The sequence below is a fragment of the Calidris pugnax genome, unplaced genomic scaffold (genome assembly GCF_001431845.1).
Source record: "Calidris pugnax isolate Ruff unplaced genomic scaffold, ASM143184v1 scaffold795, whole genome shotgun sequence".
NCBI classification, from domain to species: Eukaryota; Metazoa; Chordata; class Aves; order Charadriiformes; family Scolopacidae; genus Calidris; species Calidris pugnax.
In genome coordinates this window covers 197,848-215,735 of record NW_015091464.1, presented here as the reverse complement: position 1 = coordinate 215,735, position 17,888 = coordinate 197,848, and the positions used below count along the sequence as shown (strand labels likewise).

The 17,888-nt window shown below is 38.7% G+C and overlaps 1 protein-coding gene across 1 annotated transcript; it reads left to right on the top strand.

Moving 5' to 3' along the window:
- The first annotated feature begins 496 nt into the window (after positions 1–496).
- On the top strand, positions 497–17,790 carry LMAN1 (lectin, mannose-binding, 1). Its single transcript, XM_014961647.1, has 13 exons — positions 497–500; positions 1,260–1,414; positions 1,504–1,611; positions 4,274–4,335; positions 5,039–5,138; positions 6,539–6,662; positions 7,000–7,058; positions 7,672–7,804; positions 8,554–8,747; positions 8,874–8,944; positions 12,277–12,430; positions 13,154–13,275; positions 14,832–17,790. Exons 1-13 carry the CDS (start codon positions 497–499, stop codon positions 14,866–14,868), a joined length of 1,323 nt encoding a protein of 440 aa, XP_014817133.1. The 3' UTR covers positions 14,869–17,790.
- The last annotated feature ends 98 nt before the right edge of the window (positions 17,791–17,888 follow it).

Here is a 17,888-nt window from a genome sequence, read left to right as displayed (position 1 = left end):
GGGCGGGGGGCGGCGGGGCCGCGGCCCTCGGTACCTGAGGGAAAGGCGCGGGAAGGAGCCGCCGCGGCCGGGCGAAGATGGCCGGGACTGATCACCCTCGGCTGGACTAGGGGACCGCCGGGGCGGCGGGTGGAGGCGGCGGGGGCTGCCGCGGGCTGCGGCCGCCCGGGGGGAGCGGAGCCGCGGCGGGCGGGGGCAGGCTGGGTGCTCTTAGGCCGGAGCGGCGGCCGCGTCCCACACCTCGCCGGGCCCCCGCAGCTCCGGGGAGACGGCGTGACCCCCGGTCGGCGTGACCCGCTGCCGGGAGTGATGATGTGTCACTGGGCCAGGAGGAGCCCAGCCTCCCCCCCCCCGTGCCCGGCCTGAGGCCAGCGGAACGCTGGTGCTCCTGCGTGGCTGGAAAGCCTGTTGAGTTTCCTAGTGTAAAAGCTGGAAATGGAAGTTGTTCCTTGGCAACTACGACTTTATTGGTCGTAGTTTATGCACTCTCTGCAGTATGGGTTAAGGCTTTGAGGCATCTTGCCTTCCGTAAGACCCCCGTGTGAAAGGTATTGATATGTACTGTACATAGGGTCCTACCTTAGTGCGGTCTCTCTGCAGTAACTTCTGCTGGGTTTTTATTTTTTGGCAGATATAAACTAAATTGGTTATATTGGTTAGTTCACGAGTGTTAGTTTTTGACTCTTACTTGACATTGTGCTACAAGTGACAGGAAGGAAACTCTATAGATAAGCTTTTTTCCTGCTTTCTTTTTAAGCAGATAGTCATAAAAATAAATGTTATTTAACACAAGTGAATTAATCTCTGTAAATGTATGCCCACTATTCTTTAATGCTATTAAACCGAAAATTAGAATGTATGTTTTTAAAAAGTGGGACAGAAATCTGTGATTTGTGACAAGTCATGTGGTATACAGCAGAAAGCTAAACCTCATTTTTTCTTTTCCTAGTTAATTTAATTCATATCTTAAGAGCAACACCGGTGTTCTAAGTTGTACGTTGCGGTCCCAAATGGAAGTTGATTAAGTCTTCTGTAAAGCTGTAGTAATCAAGTTGTTGAAAGTAAATATGTGGAGGTTGGTTTGGGTTTTTTCCCCTCTCAAGTGGCTGAATACTCCATTAAAAAATTATTTTGAAAGCTGGTAACTAGTTGAGGACACCAGAAAATTCTGTGAGTTAAGAAGATTTGTTAATTGACTAGTTAGGTACTTGCAATACTTCCTTTTTCATATATTCAGTGTTGGTTCCTTTCCTTTCTAGATGCCATACCAAGCGCGGATCAGATTCGTATAACAACATCTCTGAAAAGCCAAAGAGGATCAGTGTGGACAAAAACCAAATCAATATTTGAATATTGGGAAGTTGAAGTGACCTTTCGAGTTACAGGAAGAGGCCGCATTGGAGCTGATGGATTGGTATTAAGAATTTGATCTCACTGAAAAAAAACAGGTGTGCTTTAAAAAGCAAATCTTGACTTACGACTCTTACTTGCTTTCTGTGACAGGCAATCTGGTTTACAGAAGAGCAAGGCTTGGAAGGTCCTGTTTTCGGGGCAGCTGATAAGTGGAATGGTGTTGGAGTTTTCTTTGATTCCTTTGACAATGATGGAAAGGTTAGTGGGAAGCAAACTCTTCTAGCAAAGATTGTAAATTAATTTCCTGCTTGTTTTGTACATATAACTTTGTGCAAAAAAATAGTATGTTATTTTCCTACTCTCTCCCCCTTCACTTCAAAGGGATAAATTAAAACAGTCAAGTTGCCCTTCTAGTATTTTTATAGACTCTTTCACACTTATTTTTTTAAGCTTGAATGTTGAAGCATGACACAATGAATCTCCACTGAACATTGGTTCATGTGTTAGGTTTGGAGGGAGAATACCATGTACCTATGTACAAGCTGAAATTTTGAATGCCTATGCACGATTTGATATGTTGATATATCTGAAGTTGTGTGCTTTGGAAGAGGCACATTGTACCAAAATATGACAGATTTCTATGCCTGTCTGCAGAGATGCTCTTTTTCTTGGAAGAAATCTGCCCTGAATAGTTTGAGAGCAAAAAAATCTGTAGCAGATGGGGGTGACAGTTGCTGTTTTGAATCTCCAGTTTTCTGGTCCAGAAGGAGCCTGAAAAACTTTAACAAAACATAGTAGGTCTGCTTTGCTTTTTTTTTTTGTTTGTTTGTTTCCTGCACTACTTTGGCTTGCTTTTAGACTTTTTAGAGACATTTTTGTAGGTGTACAAGCCAAGCTTTTTTCCTAGAGAAGGTTTTTGATATACAGCAGACTTCAACATATATAAATGTTGAAAGACTGAAGGCGATATTTATGTTTCTGATCTTCAAAGACAAGACATAGAATTAGAGTATTGTTTGACTTATTAAGAATTTTAAAATCCTTTTTTTTGCCCTTTTCCCTGACTTCTGGCATGAATATGGGCACTGGTGTCGTTTACCTGGCTGAAGATGCCATCTAACAAAAATTGTGTGTGGACAATGCTGTTTCCTAGAACTTTGATAGTCCTGGGACTCTGCTCACCACAAGTGCAGTCAGTGTGGTGCGACACCCTCTTTTTAGAAAGTGATGATGTGGCAGTTCCAGTCAAAACGAAAGTCTTTGTCATGCCTGCGTTGGTCTGACATGTCTTAAATGCTGGAGTTCCTAAGACTTTTTTTAATGACAACCTGTTACTTTCTTCAGTCCCAGTATGGAGAAATTCTTCTTGTTGCTGTTCCAGTGTGTTCACTGGAAGGTGTTTGGTGCTGCAACTGGTCCTCAGCCTGGTATACTGGCATCCAGAAGTAGACTTCATCAAGTGCTGCCAGCTCAAAACACCCTGCTTATGATGCTGATTTAAAAACTGCAAAGCCTTTTTTTCTCTTCCTTCTAAGGCTGCAGGTTATACCAGAGGTGAATTTTTATTTCTCTGTAGAAGTAGTGATAAGAGCTTTTTAAGAAGAGAGACAGAATTTCATAGCTCTGAATAGCTGGATTTGTAAGAACCACACTAAATGTCCAAGAGTTTGCAGCGCATCTTTCCTGTGACCTTAGGAGGCAAAAAATTGAGAAGTTATTCCCCACTTTGGATTCTCTACTGTCTTTCAAGTTCTTGCACGTGCTTGCACCCAGACATGATCCGCAGCAGAAATTGGACTGTCCATCGACCATTATATTTGAATACTTTTGTTAGTAGCTGTCTTGTGTGCTCAAGCAAAGCAAAACGAGGAATTAATTGACTGCTTCCCATTGTCAGGCAGGTGTTCAGCCATCTTCCCAGGCATAACAATGACCTGGGAAGACAAATGCCATAACTCTGCATGTCCCTCCTTCCTCCTCCTTCCCCAGCTTTTATTGCTGAGCGTTCTAGTCTGGGACATCCCTTGGTGGGTTGGGGTCCTGTCCCGGCTGTGTCCCCTCACAACTTCTTGTGCTCCCCCAAGACTACTTACTGGTGGGGACTGTGAGAAACAGAAAAGGCCTTGAGGTTGCATAAACAGTAACTAAAGCTTTGCTGTGTTATCAACACTGTTTTCATCATAAATCCAAAACATAGCCCCTTAAAATCTACTATGAAGAAATTTAACTCTATCCTAGCCCAAGCCAGTACACTTTAGGAGATGATGAATTCAAATGTTGAAGGGGGAAGGGAGATTAACTCTGAAATCTTGTGCTGTTGTAAAAAACTGGAGTTTACTTCATAAACTCATGGAGGCAACCATAATAGCACTGTAAATCTGTTGTGCCATTATCGTTTTAGCTTGTTCTCACCCGCTTGCAATTTAAATAACTGACCATATCGTCAATAGACTTTATTTAGTTTCTGACAGATAGCTCCTAAGGCTTTTCTAATGACTGTGACTAGGTCCGTAGGATGTCAACATAGCGTGTGTTTGCATGTTTTTTCTAGTGTTGGGTAGCCAAAGTTGGATGTATCAAGTCATCTATTAGTTTTAAGATCTGGATCTTCACTATATATGAATTTCTCCTGTCTGTGGCTTTTATATTACTGTATTTGTCAAATGATGGTAATTGGTACTATATCCAGAAACTTAACTTTGGGTGGGTTTTTTTCACCCCTAGTATGCAAAGAATGTAGCAGTCTCTTGCAAAGAAGGCAGCATGGCACAGTATAGTCCTGAACTGCAAAAAGAATAAACATTACACATCTGTGATATATCTGATGTTAGGTGCTTTATTTCAGAAGGGCTGTTGGTGATGTTCCTTATGTTTCAATTTGAATTAAACTATTCCATTTGTTTGGTATTTCTTTTTCTAGAAAAATAATCCTGGAGTGATTGTTGTAGGCAACAATGGAAAACTTCTGTATGACCACCAGAAGTAAGTTTATTTTTAGTCTTAACGATGAATGTTTGCTTTTGAGTGATGAAATGCTGCGTGAAACTTTGAGAAACATTATGAAGGTCTCTTTCGTATGAAACTTTGTTGTTTCCTTTACATTTGAGTTTTTCTATTTGTTAAAACACTGTTTTGGCAGTAACAGCACAGAAATTGGCAACTATTTAAATGGCGTATGTCCTTTGGGATGAGTGAACTCAGATAAATGGAGGTACAGGCTTTTTCCCTCTTTGTTGCTTATGTGTATTTTCCCCACACAGCTAATAACGGACACAAGTGACTAACTGAAAGCTAATTGCCTGTTACTTAAATTAATTGGTTTAATTTTTATTTCTGATCATTTATTGTCAACAGCATAATTGACATCTTTTTGAATTCTCTGAGAAGAGGGGTGTCTAGCTTAGTTGGTGCAATCCAGACTATAGCTGATGTCCATCTCAGATGACAGGTGCAGGAGTTTTGTTTAGAAGCAGATTTCCCCAGATTTTCCCATTACTGCGTTCTGTAAAGATCTAGTACTTTTGATCCCCTCCTTCAGAAAAGCTCAGTGCATTTGTATGGCAGCTTTTGAAAGACTTGCATATTGAAAAGCTATCATGATGTTGCTTAGTGATACATTGATGCTTTTTTGTCTCAGCTGATAAATCATAAGATATAGTTTTATGCAAGTTGTCTTCTTGCATAGTGATGGTTCCACGCAAGCATTGGCTTCCTGTCAGAGGGACTTCCGTAACAAGCCCTATCCCGTTCGAGTAAAGATAACATACTACCAAAAAACATTGACTGTAAGTACTCTGAAATAGCATAATAACTCATGTTTCTCAACTTTTTAAGTGTGAGATTGTTGCAACTATTTGAAAATCCCAAGACCCCTATGTTAATGCCAGTATTCTTGAGAACGTTGAGCTTAGTATCAGAAGCTAGAAGGAGGTGCGGTATATTCAAATGCAAGACAAGTTCTTTTAACTACATTAGTGCCTCTATAGTTTTCCTGAGCTGATGTTTTCTGATGTTACTTAGGAGCGAGTCACACTAATGTGCTTCTTTGTGCTCACACCCTTCTGTTGCTGTTGACTTGCCTGTAGCAGTGTCCCAAAGCCAGAATAAGTTCCTAAGCTTCCAAGTGTTTGAGCAGCTCCTTCACTTGAGTGGTATTTCTGAGAGCTGCAGAGGGTTTGTGGCTGATTGTAAGAGGTTCTTGAAACTTGACTGTAAAACTGAAGCTCTTTTCTTTGACAGTAGATTTAAATTTGCCACTTGAGGCTTCACACCTCCAAGAAATAGTAGTGCTTTGAAGGTTAAAGAAGATGGAAAACCACTGGTTTAAAGTATATAAGGAAAACCACTTACAAGGGTATAAGACTTCTTAAATTCTGTTCAGATGATTGTGAATTCCTTCTAGATAAGCAGAGAAAAATGTGGTGCTGGGTTGTGACAGCTACGAAGTGTGTGTTTCATGGCTTCTGATCTGATCTCTTCTGAAGAGGTGCTGTTCCTAGGTATTAGCCATAGAACGTAACTGTCATTTTGTAGTAAAAGTTTCTCTAAAAGTAAACATGAATGTGCCTAAAAGAGGGTGGACCTTGTACTGTGTTGTAATGGCAAAAGCTATCTGTTACTCTTGAATGAAAATTAAATTTCAGACTCCAAGGTTGCTCTCTTTGTGAATGCCCCTGGTCCCTGATGCCTTATCTAGGAATCCCTGTGGTCCAAATGTTGCTGCTGACCTTAGCAGTTCTGCAAACACATCCATGGAGGAAGAGAATCTCTCTAAGCTTAGAGTCAACGACTCTTCTAGATCAGACCAAAAATTTGTGTTGCCCAGAACCTTACTGGCATGTCTACTTTTGATAGACTGGCCTTTAATGATCCCCGTGATGGGGATTTCTTGAACTAGGGTTGAAACTATTAGGCCACGATCAGTTTAAGAACAGCATAGAATAAATCTATGTGGAAGAGATCCGCCTGCCATCACACCTCCCATGAATCCTTCTCTGTTCACAAACAAGTCTGGGAGGGTATCTTTCCTACTTGGCTCACTCAGTACTTGTGATGAGAAATCATCTTTCAGAAAAGACACTTTTTCTGGTTTCTAGTATCAGTGTATTTGTGACCATTACTGTAAACTGACAAAGCAATTAACACAAATAGATTTATGTGGTAAAAGTTGTGTTTGTCCTTTTAGGTGTTAATTAACAATGGCTTCACTCCGGATAAGGAAGACTATGAATTTTGTGCAAAAGTGGAAAATATGGTGTTGCCATCACAAGGATATTTTGGAATATCTGCAGCGACAGGGGGACTTGCAGGTAGCAAATGTTAAAAATTGTGACAAGTGGTGTGGAGGCTCGCAGGGTTTGCAGGGAAGAAATTCTTACTGCTAATGTTGATCCAATATACCAATTTTTGGCCATAATGATGGAATCGATCCTCTCCCGTTTCCAAATTACTGATATGCTTAGGCCTTTTCCTGCTAGAGCAGAAGGACTTTCCTTTTGTCATTACAAAGACGTTGTACTGTCTCGTTCCCCACTGCATGAACTCTTGGGAGAGGTTTGGGAGGATTCTGGTGCCTGAAGATCCTTTGCATGCACAAGGTTGACTTGGGAAGTAACAGTGATTTTTTGTTTTGTTTGTTGAACACAGATGATCACGATGTCCTGTCTTTTCTGACCTTCCAGTTGACTGAGCCTGGGAAGGAAGTAGTAAGCATCTTTATGCATGATTAGCAAAATATGCTATTGTATGTTTTACATGTAGCACCAGATTATGGCATTTCCTCTGAAGTTACACTTGGCATCCCCATTTCAGGATTTTGGCACGTAGCTGTACTGTCATCTGGTTTAGAAAACCGAGAGTAATAACTGTAACGTTTTGGTACTATCTTAATTAATGTTTTCAACACCAGAATTCTTGAAGCAACACTGCATCAAGAATCCTGATGTTAAATCAAAACGTGCAGAAAAAACAACCCAAAAAGTCCACTTTGTTTGGGAAGTGGAGAAATAATCTATTCTTGCTTTCAACTTCCCATACCTCTGGAACACTTCTGTACTGTTAAACAGCATCTATCCTTGTAAAACTTGAGTTATTTTAATTGCAGAAAGCGTGCATTTATCAGGAAAAAGCTATGGGTCTCCATAGGGATGCCTGGTTTCTCCCTTCTGCTTAATGTATTAGTGTGTTCCACTAACTGTGTTGTGTCTTCAAATCTGAAGTGTGAACAGCCTTGCTGGAGAGTAAGTTATATAAGAGTGGTGGAGAACATGAAAAAGTCTCTCTCCTTCCCCCTTCTCCCTCTCTGATAATGTTTTAAAGCCAACTCCAGATGCAGAAATTCCTCAAAAAGATAAAGAGAAGTATCAAGAAGAGTTTGAACACTTTCAACAAGAACTGGATAAAAAGAAAGAAGAATTTCAGAAGGAACATCCTGATGTGCAAGGACAGCCAGGCAAGTTATTTGAGCAATTTTTTAGTTGTCAAGGGAAATGTTTGCTTTCTGGGATATTCAGAACTAGGGCATGATAATCTGATTGATCCTATGAAGTTCTTACTGATGTTATTTACTTTACTAAGAATCTTTGGTCTTTTGTTTATAAAGTGTTTTCTAAAATATAAAGTCCCTTTTGTCATGCCTGAATTGAGAACAAAACAAATTAAGAGAAATGTGATGGGAATGATGAGAATGTACTTTGGGCATCTAAACCTGAAATTTAAGGTTCTCTTTTTTTAGGGGGCAGTGATGTTACAACTGCTGTAAAGGTCCTGCACCATATTAACTTCATCTGTATTTTTGAAATATTTCGAAATATTTCTTATCAGCCTTCCACTGATAAGAAATAATCATCGTTTTGCCACAGAATCTTTGGCACTTCCTGATGTTGTTGAAGCTGTGGAGGAGCTCACTCATAATAGCAACATCCTTTTTCCGTTTTACATTGCGCGTTACCCAAGTGCTGAAATGGGAACTCTAGGATGGAATCTGGGTTTGAATGAGTGGTTACCTCTGTTCAGTTGTTCTGATCCCATCTGGGTATCCTTTGCCATGGAAGTGGTGATTGATAAATAAACACCGAATATATCTAATTATAGGAAAAAAATATATCCATGTAGAAACTTTAAGGGTACAAGAAAAATGATACAATGCAACTTAGGAGGAATGCATATGTGTAAGAACTCCATGTCCTTTTTTCTTATCAGCGGATGATCTTTTTGAAACTGTAAGTGATCGTGAACTGAGGCAAATCTTTGAGGGGCAGAATCGAATTCATCTTGAAATCAAACAGCTTAATAGGCAGTTGGACATGATTCTGGATGAGCAGCGACGGTACGTCTCTGCAGTCACAGATGAAATTGCTAAAAGAGGCACTGCTGTTCCTGGTCAACAAGGACAGGTACATTTAAAAAAAAAACCACCCCAACCCCCATGATTGATAGCTCAGCCTAATTTCAGCAGCGTGATCCATGTGCTTTTTCCAAGATATGTTGATCTTTTTGTCTGCCCGCCCCCTCCCTGCCAGGCTTCCCAGCAAGAGATCGAAACAATTGTGAAAAATCAAGAAGAGGTCATTAGACAAGTAAATGAAATAAGGTAAATGCTTTCTAAATATTAAGTCTGTGTTTTGAATTTTATATTGTTTCCACCTTTTAAATCCTATATATTATTTCAGTAAGAGAATATTAACAAACTTGAAATTTCTCTGTGTCAATTCCTTGGTGATGACTCTCTGCATACATTTGATTTCTATAATAATGTAATTTCATGTCCCTAGGGTGGCTGAGCCCCCTAATTTGCTTCTTTTTTTGTAATGAGATTCCACTTCAACAGGTAAGTCGAATCCTCTGAAAATGGGCAATATCTGCTAATGTGATAACCTGCTGCCTCATGGAAATCGTTGCTCTGATTTTGGAGTGTTGGAAAAGGACACTTTGACAGTTACAGACTTGTTTTCTTTCCTGGATGAAGTAATTTGTTGGACAATCTTGGGTAGTTTATTGGAATGTAACTGTACGACATTAAGACACCCCCCCCCCCGGGGGGGGGTATTGTTTGGTTGTTTGATTTGGGTTTTTGTCAGGGGGCTTTCCACCAGTTAACTTTCTCAGGTAACTTCCATATCTGCAGGGACACTTGCAAGTTCCCAAGGGATAAATAGCTTTGCTTTTTAAGATGCAGTTTTTAAAATCGATTGAGAGGTATGGTTTACATTTTCAAAATGTGTTACCAAATGAATTAAAAAAAAATCTTATCTTGAAGGTGCTATACTGCTGAAAGCGATTTGAGAAAATTCCCATGTTCAATATGGATGTCTGTGTACATTGTTTTACAGATGCTGTCTTTAGCAGGAATGTCTTCAAATTGGTTTAAGCCTTCGTTTCTAGTAGTTAAAAAAATCCTTACCTTGGGCTTAAAAAAAGGAGAAAAACAATTCCTACAACTTGATGTTGTAGTGTATAAGCAGTTGAGGTTTTTTCCTGTATTAGTCCAAGGGCAGCTCTTGTGATTTATCTAAGTAGGTCAGTTTTTGTAGAACGAAGATTACAGTGCTTCCATTTTTGCACTTGTTCTTCCACGAAAGCTTTATGGTAATATTCTTGACAAATCTTTATACCTTGTAAGTAAATTAGATTTTCTTGTTAACGTTGGCGGTCTGCCCTTTTTGTGACTACTTATTAGGTATGAGTTTGCGTAACATCATCTTAATATTTTTCTTAGATTAAATAAATGTTTTATTTATAGATAGAAATGAACAGCCCTCTGTTGCGTTGCTGGTCATCCCGGAGGAAAAGGACTTACTGTCTAAGTAATTTTCTTGTCAAGATTTGTGGATTTCTTAATCATCTGATTACAGGAGAATCTTGCATGTTCCTACAATAGAAACTATCAGCGTGGTATTGTTCCTGCAGAAGTAAATGTAAATTAAATTTGATACAGACCATGTCTACTTAGGGAAGTTATTTTAATGAACCTAGGGTCAGCCTGGGGGGAGGTGGGTGTGCAGATTTCTGTTAATTACACAGGAATGGTGGTATTAGGAGGGAGAGGAACAAAAGGACTCATGTGTTCTCGCACTGAAAATCGTGGGGCAAGATGAGCAATGTATGGATGTGGACAGACAGAATTACTGGCAGCATTTGGTAGGCAGTGGTTGTGATGGTGATGGTTTGCATTAAATTTTCTTAAAATTTATTTAAGAATAACAATCTTCCAGTGAAAATGTACTTCTAAAATAGGTTATTATAACATTAATTCAAAATACATTTAAATATTATATTAAACAATTTAACCTATACAATAACAATACAAAAATATGCAATAATTTCTCGATGACGTATATGCTAATGTAAGTCAGGACAGATGAGGGGTTTTTGCATTCATTTTGTATGTTTAAGTTCCAGACCGGAAAGGTAGAATAAGAGAAGGTAAGAGCTGCTTTGATGAGTTCAGTTTGCAGCAGGTTACAGAAGCAAACAGCTGGTTTTTGGTAACTCCTTTTTATAACTTTGCAATATTAGAAGGTGAATTGAGGTGAATGCCTACCTTACTAGTTTTCTCTTTTCTCCTGGCTTTTAAAATGTATTTTATTTTAATTTTAGTTCTGTAGTTTTTTGAATTTTAATGGCATGAAGAACAACTGATGGAAAGCTAAAAGATGGGCAACTTCTTTATGAAGATTATTTGTAAACATTTAAGTTTTGATGCTTAACTTGCTGTTTTCACAATGAATACGAGCTATTTAAAAATCAGGACTATAATTTTGTATAACACTTGTAAATATGATTCTATGTTGTTGCCAGTTTACTCAATGAGCAGTATTCAAGCCAGGTGTTGGTTGGTTGGTGGATTTTTTTAATATGAAAGTTACAAATGAAAGTGTTCAAGGCCAGGCTGAACCTGGCTTTGAGCACTCAGATCCAGTGGAAGGTGACCCTGGCAAGCAGGGGGTTGGACCAGAAGATCTTTGAAATACCTTTCCCAACCCAAACCCTTCTGTGATAAATTGCTGGCCACTGTACAAAGAGTTAGGACTTTACCTTGAATGCATCGAAGTAAGCTCTCATCTGAACAAAATGTAAAGTTTTAAGTAAATTAAAAAGAAATCCGAAGACATATATTTTGATTGTTTATTCTGTTAATAATGAAGAGATTAACATTCACATGATAAATATTTTAGCTGTAGAATAATCCTCTTTGCAACTGAAAAGAAACATCAGAGTAGGGGAAAATTATATAAACATATTGATTAGAGATTAAGTATTTTTCTCTCATTGACTAGTTTATCTCAAACAAAATTAGTTATGGAATTTCAACTTTTTACGGATTTATTTGATTTGTTGTAGAAGCAAAATGAATTCACGTGAAGACAATATTAAGTATTATGACAATGCATATGGGAAATGAGTTTCTCGTATAAATGATAATCATAAAACAAGGATGTATCTAAATCTTTTCTTATCCCTAAAGCCTCTTCTTATTTTTATTTCTTACATGACTGCTTTTATTTATTTATTTTTCAAACAGCTTTTGGTTTTCTTCAAAGATTGCATTAAACTCTGCTTATCCTAAAGCCTTGGCAAGAGCCTCAGATAAAACACTTGTTTTAGGCTTCATCAGTCAGTCAAAGCAGATGTCTAGCAACAGAATATTTGCCAGATCTTGTTTTCAGCATGGCTTTGGTAGATGGTGTACTGTACAAATTGAAACTGCCTGTGGAATTAAGTATTTTAAAAAATCATACTTTGATTAAGGAATTATTTCTTGATAGGTTATTCTTGGAAGCTAGAAAAAAAACTGTTTTCTGTCTCTTGGGGCAACTGTGTATTTCAAATTAATTTTAATGGACTAAAAGGTGTCCACAATAACTGCTGTTTTTGCAAAGCTGTTCTGTGCTGAAAGATGTTTTGTTGTTTGTCTTGTTTCAGAAATTCCATGTCCGATGCTCTGAGGTTGATCACTGGAGCTCAACATCCTGGCTCTGCTGCGGGAGTCTATGAAACAACCCAGCACTTCAATGACATCAAAGAGCACCTTCATGTAGTAAAGAGGGACATTGAGCATTTAGTACAACGAAATATGGTAATTTATGTACTGGTAGTGTAAAGCATGACTGCAATACTTCTTTATTTGGCTGTTAGTGAAAAGCTAGGATGAGCCAGCATGCAATTTACAGAGCAATTAATCCTTCATTAAGCTGCTTCGCTAAAACTGCACTGCCTTGACCTAACTGCATGATCTGTGTCTTGATGAGAAGTTTTGCACAAAGAGCATGATTTTTAGTCTAATTTCCTGTGGAAACAAGGTCAAGCAATTAGGTTTTCTGGGTGCTTTTTTTTGTGTTTGTCCCCCTACTTAACAGCTCAATAGAGAGGAGATTCTCTACTGCCTCTGCACAGAAGGGAGAGCTTTAATCAGGGGAAACTCGGGCAGGCTCCACTTACTGTCTCCAAGTGTGAGAGATGACTGTGTTCACGTTCAGGAGCACCTTAGTCTAGCCTTGGTAGCAATTAAGCTGAATTAACTTATGATCCCATAGAAGGTTCTTGATTGCTGGGTGAATTTACCAAAGATTTATTCTTTCCCCTGTAATGCTCAAATTAGCAACAGTTTGTCTGAGAAATATAAATGTGAAATGGAGAAGGGAGACGATACGATTATGTTTTCTCAGAGTAGTGTCACTTCTGTCATTTTCTGCTTGTGTTCTGACTTACAGATCATGTTACATGTTTGTTACATGTAGTATTCTTTCAATGGCATGTTGTGTTTGTTTTTTTCTCAAATACTGTTTTTCTTGGGTTTTAGCCATCTGGTGAGAAAACAAAGTGTCCAGATTTGCCACCATTTCCATCCTGCTTATCTACAGTGCACTTCTTCATGTTTGTAGCGGTGCAAACAGTGTTATTCATTGGTTATATCATGTATAGGTAAGTATGTTTTTCTTTAAAGACAGCAGGGCGAATGATTTTAGAACTTCTGACTGAAAATGCAATTGCGATGGTATGATTACGTTAATCTTCTTTAAAACAAGCAATCATTTGGATTGGAAGGGACCTGGGGAGGTCTCTAGTTCAACCTTCTGCTCAGAGCAGGGTCAACACTGAATTCAGACCTGGTTGCTTAGTGTTCAAACTGATCAGATCTTAAAAACCTCCAAGAATGGAAAATTTACCACTGTTATGGACCCCATTGGAAATATTTATCATAATGAAGTTTGTTTTACTCTTCCCTCACCCCAATGGTGTGTCTGGTGGGAACCTGCCCTGTTTCAATTTGACTGTTGTGTCATTCTTTTAATGTGCATTTCTGTAAAGAAACTGTCCCCATCCCCTCAACAACATCTTGTGGGGATTTGGAAGCTGCTGTTAGACCCCTTGAAACCTTCTTTTGTCCAGGACGAACGAGTCCCATTCCCTCCCTCTCCTTGTGGTTCTCTGCTAGACTTACTGAAGTTTATTAGTACCGTGACAAAATCTGATGTGATTTGAATATTTTTTAATTATTTTTTTTTGCTGTGTGAACTTACAGGCTTCTTATTCCATTTCACAAATTCCTCAGTGAATGTTTTTATGTTACATATCCCTTCATCTCCAGTCCAGTGTGTGGACTAATTGGGATGTTTTCTCTGTTCTCTATTTCCTCATTGTAATGTCATAATGTTCAAATTAAATTTGTATTGATGGAAAGGAAAAGCTATTGAGAGCAAGGACTGACTTGCTCGACAGTCTTCCCTCCTGCTTCTGGCACACAGTAATTGAGATAAGGAGTAGGGACCAAAATAGCTGTCTTGCCCTTCGAAGAGAAAATGCTGTTTGCTCCATCTGTGGAGGGATAGCTATTATTAATATAAGACTTATGCACTCATAACGTTTATTGCGTGTCCGCTTCTCTACAAAGCACATTTCTGATGTGTGTCATGACACCATCAGCTGGAAAGGTGGCTTCCAAGATACAGGAGCAGCCGGTCCCCTCCAGTTTTTTGATACCCTTCGAATTTTAGTGTCTGAGTTTGGCTGCTGCACAGTGTCTGTAGCCACTGAGAAAATAAACATGCCCTGTGCCAGAGCCAAAAGAAAATCCCATTTCGAGTCAATTCTTTCACTGCTTCCTTGCATTTGTTTCCTTTTTTATGATAATCTTTAGGCCAATCAGATACTGAGAAGCTGTGGAAAATTTTAGTTAAAGTATTTTAAAAATCAGTTCCTATGTTCTTTCACAGCTTCTGGCTTCTGTCCAGAATATTTTGTTTTGTTCTGTGTCTGATGCAAAACTGGAACTATAGTGATGCTACAGATGTCTTTGTAAACAGAAAAAATTATATCCTATTTTTGTGATATGACTTATATTAGATTTTCCTAAGTCTCTGTTGACAAGGAATGGAATATTTTAATCCCCGAATAAGTGAAGTATTTATTTATTTAGACCAGTTAGCTAGTTTTATACTGCAAGTACTTTATGAATTCTCTTCTGCTTTTTCTTTCAGGAGTCAACAAGAAGCAGCAGCCAAAAAGTTCTTTTGATGACCTGTTCCTTTTGTGTGTACATAACAGCAGTATGTATGCACAGAAAATTATACACTTCTGTAAATGAGGGAGATTTTAGTGTTTGATATACTTCAATATTGTAAATTATTGAATTTTGTTAAACAAAATGAGTTCTCTTTAAACTGTTAATGCTAAAGTTAAAAACAGACTGAGGAGCAATGGAGGAAATGCTGGATGGGGGCAGACCCTCTCCAGGTCTGTGTTTTCAGCAAACTGTCTCATAAATCCAGGATGGCAAATGCCATTTTCCTCTTCTCTTGTTAAGATTCCAGAGGAGGGAATTGAAACACCCAATTTTGGTTGCTGTTCATAGTGAGGATTGCAGATGGATGCTTTGTGCAGGAAGCTTCCCATTAAGCATTCTGACATACCAGTTTAAAAAAAAACAAAACAAAACAAAAGCAAACAAACAAAAAAACTCCAGACAACTGCTCTTCTCTTTTTTTTTTTTTTTGGGCTGGGGGGGTGTACGGAGGGGAGTAAAAATTTGTTATAAACATTTCATTTCTTTACCACTTGGATTTAACGGTTTAAGAATTATTTAGTTAATTTTAATTCTTCATGAAATACAGATTTAAATGCTTTTTAATATGTGGACACAAAGACAGGCCTTTAACAATCTGGCTGTTGATACCTGAGATAGAAAACAAACTATACAGAATAAGGAAATAAAAGCTCATCTCCTTACTTTGCATTTTGGTTTTAGACAATGAGAGAAAACATGATAAAGTAGTTTCTTTGAGTAGATTGTGGGACTGATTTCTTTTTTGTAGTTTCAAGTCTGTCTGTAATTTTGTTTGGAGATTTGTGGAACTTTCTCAGCAAAGGTATCGTTGCTTTATACTTCTTCAAATCTGATTTTATTAAGCATGTGTTTAGTGTATGAATATGTCTTTACTTTTATAAAGCTGTCTTGTGTCTTTCATGTGTCAAATACAGATGCTTTGATTTAAATCTTGACATGGCAAGTATTCTAAACTACACATACTGAGTTTTAACTCATTTCTTCACAAGCTGATGCTTCAGACATGTTTGTTAATCCAGCAGCTATTGTAGAACCAGTTTTGTGTGTCAATTCCTGCTTTAATATCAAAAACATGAGACAGAATGTGTTTTTGTTACTGCTTATCAGGTGAACGTTTGCTTCAGGAAAGAAACAAAGCAGATAGCCCAAATTAGGAATGTGAAATGAATTAATTTTGCCTTGTTTACATATCTGTGGTAACTTTGTCCTTGAGTTGTCTGTGTGTAGAATTAGAATGGGGGGGGGGTGGTTTTTTTAGAAATTCTATAAAATACACAAATGCATCAGGATATTTCACTTTTAATTATTAATCTGTTTGTCTGAATCTGCAAAAATTATTTGGAATCAAACATACAAATACTGCATTCCTACAGTCAACTCCCTTGGAGTGCAACAGATGCTGCCAAATTCGCTGTAATGAAGAGCACTTCAGTGTCGTGCCTGTCATTCTAGAGAAATGATAAATCTATGCAATATATTTTGTTACTTCAAATATAGTGTCCAAAAAGTGGGTGTCTGTTCTATACTGCTAAAACGGTACTACCTGCACACCTGCATACTACAAACAGTATAGCTTTATAGATTCATTTCTAAATTTGAGATTTTGCTGTATTGATTGGAGAAACTCCTGCCTCAAGCTGTTCTTGCTGGATAAATAGGGCAAATCAATAAAAAAAAAAAATTTGGATGAGCCAGCATAACCCAGAGGAATTTATCCATTCAGTTCTTTCAACACCAGCAAATATTTACAGGTGCCTTTAGTCTAAGCTGTTACAACCCTGACTCTTCTAACTAAACTTAGTATATTTTCTTAAATTGTTCTAAAACGTGCAGTGTTGTTCCTTCCAACTGAAGCCTTGCTGTGTCGGTGCAACACCTGACAGAGCTCCCTCTCCCGCAGGGGCTCCCCGAGAGCCTTCGCCCAGAAAGTTGTGCTTTGATGTGTAGGGGCAAATACCCGGCGTTGTGAGGGACAGCTCGAGTTGGGGCAGTTGGAGGAAGCCTGTATTTTTTGTTACTGTGAGTTTATCCAACCCTAGCTTTGCTTTAAAGCTGGAGCGGCCCACACTGGTGTGATTAGTTAGAAAGAAGAGGCTGAGGATAGTGTCTAGGGGAGAACTTGGACCACACCTGTATCTGCAGCGTGAGGCTCAGCTTGTGTTGGTGCTGATGATAGACCTGACCCATCTTCCACCCACAGCCGGGAAACTGGTGTAACTGGTGTATCGGGGGGTGGAAGGTCTAGAGCCTCCCATCCAAAAAGCAGTAACTTTGCTTCATTTCACAGTCGTCTCTCCCTGGAACTTCCATAGTTGCCTCCTCAAGGGAAAGCTCCCAGCTGCCCAGCTCAAATTCTGCCCTGTGTGTTCTTGAAGTGATAGTGACAAATTTGGACTTTAATAATAGTTGTCGTTCAGTGTAGCCTCTGGTTACATCTGGCTACTAGAAGTTTCTTTCAACGTTGATAGTGTGTTTGATTCTTATCAAGTGAGATCGCCAACCAGGAGGAGGAGGCTTCTTGGAATCCAGTTTGATAATAGGGATCTAATAGTTGTATTTGAAGTGTAGGTGATAAGTAGCAAATATCTGGCAGTGACAAGAGAATCTCACTGTGCTGGTCGGGGTATATTAAATACATGGTCATTCCTGAATCTTCCAAAAGTGAAATTCACAATGTGGTTTGTAAATTGCCAAACTTCCTGCTTGAAGAGAATTTGACATTTATGAATGCATCGCTTACTGTAACACCGGAGACTGTCTACTGTTTTTTTAAATTCAAACAGCTGACATTTTCATATGTTTGTTTCTGACTAATGTAAATTGACACTTGGAGTTCAGAGATAACCTTATTTGAATAAAGATGCATATTTTTAGTAAGCTTTTTCCTTTTAATTTGGTGCATGTCCATGAAATCCAAGTAAGTGTATTTGAAGTGTTCTTTACCCTCTGGTTTTCAGAGAGTTTGGGCACT